This window comes from Parasteatoda tepidariorum, unplaced genomic scaffold, assembly GCF_043381705.1.
Source record: "Parasteatoda tepidariorum isolate YZ-2023 unplaced genomic scaffold, CAS_Ptep_4.0 HiC_scaffold_15630, whole genome shotgun sequence".
In the NCBI taxonomy this organism is placed as follows: Eukaryota; Metazoa; Arthropoda; class Arachnida; order Araneae; family Theridiidae; genus Parasteatoda; species Parasteatoda tepidariorum.
Genome location: NW_027261429.1, coordinates 1 through 1762, shown reverse-complemented (window position 1 = coordinate 1762; position 1762 = coordinate 1). Strand labels below are relative to the sequence as shown.

The 1762-nt window shown below is 27.1% G+C and overlaps 1 protein-coding gene across 1 annotated transcript; it reads left to right on the top strand.

The window, feature by feature from the left end:
- The first annotated feature begins 576 nt into the window (after positions 1 to 576).
- On the top strand, positions 577 to 1223 carry LOC122274023 (filamin-A-like). The gene is made up of 3 exons (XM_043057975.2): positions 577 to 730; positions 826 to 966; positions 1045 to 1223. The coding sequence occupies exons 1-3, from the start codon at positions 592 to 594 to the stop codon at positions 1206 to 1208; spliced, it is 444 nt and encodes a 147-aa protein (XP_042913909.1). The 5' UTR covers positions 577 to 591; the 3' UTR covers positions 1209 to 1223.
- Positions 1224 to 1762: the final 539 nt, after the last annotated feature.

Here is a 1762-nt window from a genome sequence, read left to right as displayed (position 1 = left end):
ATATTAAACAAAATGGTTACATATTTAACGAAAAATGTTTTAAAAGTCGTGGTTTGCCATCAAATTAAACAAAAATTATAAAGGTGATTAACAAAAACTTTCATAGGAAAACTACCTTAGTATGCATGCTATTAAATTAACTAAATTGGATGAAAGTGAAACTCGTTTTGAAAAAGTAGGGAAGGTGTTTAAGTTTGCAATGGCTAATTTTAGCAATGTCACTTTAAAATAAGCTGTAACTTTCTTTGTTATGAGTTTACTACTTTTGGAAGACGTTCTTAAAAATGCTTATATCGGAATTATCAATCGTCTCAAGTTCACGAAAATTTTATTTATCAAGAATTAGGCTGTTTGAAGGAACAAAACTTTTTTTGTTGACAAAAACTGTGTTCTTGCGACTTACTAAGAATATATCTGAATAAAAAAATATCTTTAAGATATAAATATCCTATGATTCGCAATATGTTATTTTGGATTAAAATTCGTGGTAATCTTGAATCCATTTTTACTGTCTTTCTATCTTTATATTTGGAAAAGTTTTATTTTCTTCTCATTGAAATGAGTGTTATTTAGGAATGAGATAGTGAATTTATGACATTCTTTCAGGCTGTTACTGAAGAGGTTCAAAGAAAGAGTGTTACTAAAACACGCACAACTCAATCTCGAACCACTCAGTTTAGAAGCGTCGAGTTACATAGCATAGTTCTTCCTGGCACAGGCCAAATAACTGGTAACAAAATTTTCTCTTATGCTTTGCAAAACATTCCTTACATTTTGTTTTTTATTTTAAAAAAACTTGAATTAATAAATATGGTTTTGTCTCAGCTGATATCAAAATGCCATCAGGAAAATTCGATAAGCCGGTTGTCATAGACAACCAAGATGGGACCATTTCTATTAAGTACGATCCAAGGGAAGAAGGTTTACATGAGTTGCATGTGAAATACAATCAAGAACATATACCAGGTAAATAATTCATGGTTCCTGATAAAATAGAATGATATGTTTAATGAATGTGCATTTATTTATTTATTTATTTTACAGGCAGTCCATTCAAAATTTATGTGGATTCAATTACAAGTGGTTTTGTGACTGCACATGGTCCAGGTTTGAGCAGAGGCATTGCTGGTGAACCTGCTAATTTTACAATTTATACAAAGGATGCGGGAGCAGGTATATCATTTATAAAATTAATTTCTCTTAATTGAGGATTGAGTGATATGTAATGTAGTGAGAATTTAAATTTTTATTTTAAAAAAGGCAAATATATTTTTAGTTTCAGTTCACTTATTTTCAAATCATTTCTTTCTTTATTTTTTCTATGGAATAAAGTATAGTTTTAAAATTAAATATTTATTTGTTTACCAGTGACTTACAATTTACATTTGCATCTTAGCTTTTACTTTATTTATGCTGATATGTTTATGATACATAAGAATGTAAAAATATTTTTTTTATAAAGAATGTATGTAAAAGTTATTTTTTAAATTTTATTTTGTCCAAATAAGGGTTAATATTTGCATTAAAAATGTTTCTAACTAATTTGAGACAAATTTCAGTGTTATTTTTTAAAGTAAATTTTTATTAACTTGGAACCACTTTTTATTCTATTATATCGAATTTATCTGTATAACATTGTTATATGCTTGTTTCCTTCATATTTTTCTAATAATATGTTAATAAAAAAAAAACTAACCTTGAAATCATAAAAATTATCCCGTCATCTTTTACTAAACTCTGAAAGTCTTTTAAATTGCTAGAA

Bases quoted from the DNA above. Each gene is read 5' to 3' on its own strand.
- LOC122274023 (XM_043057975.2), top strand. From the start codon at position 592: ATGACATTCTTTCAGGCTGTTACTGAAGAGGTTCAAAGAAAGAGTGTT. The intron at 731-825 runs GTAACAAAATTT...GTTTTGTCTCAG, and splicing joins TGGCACAGGCCAAATAACTG to CTGATATCAAAATGCCATCA. The intron at 967-1,044 runs GTAAATAATTCA...TTTATTTTACAG, and splicing joins CAATCAAGAACATATACCAG to GCAGTCCATTCAAAATTTAT.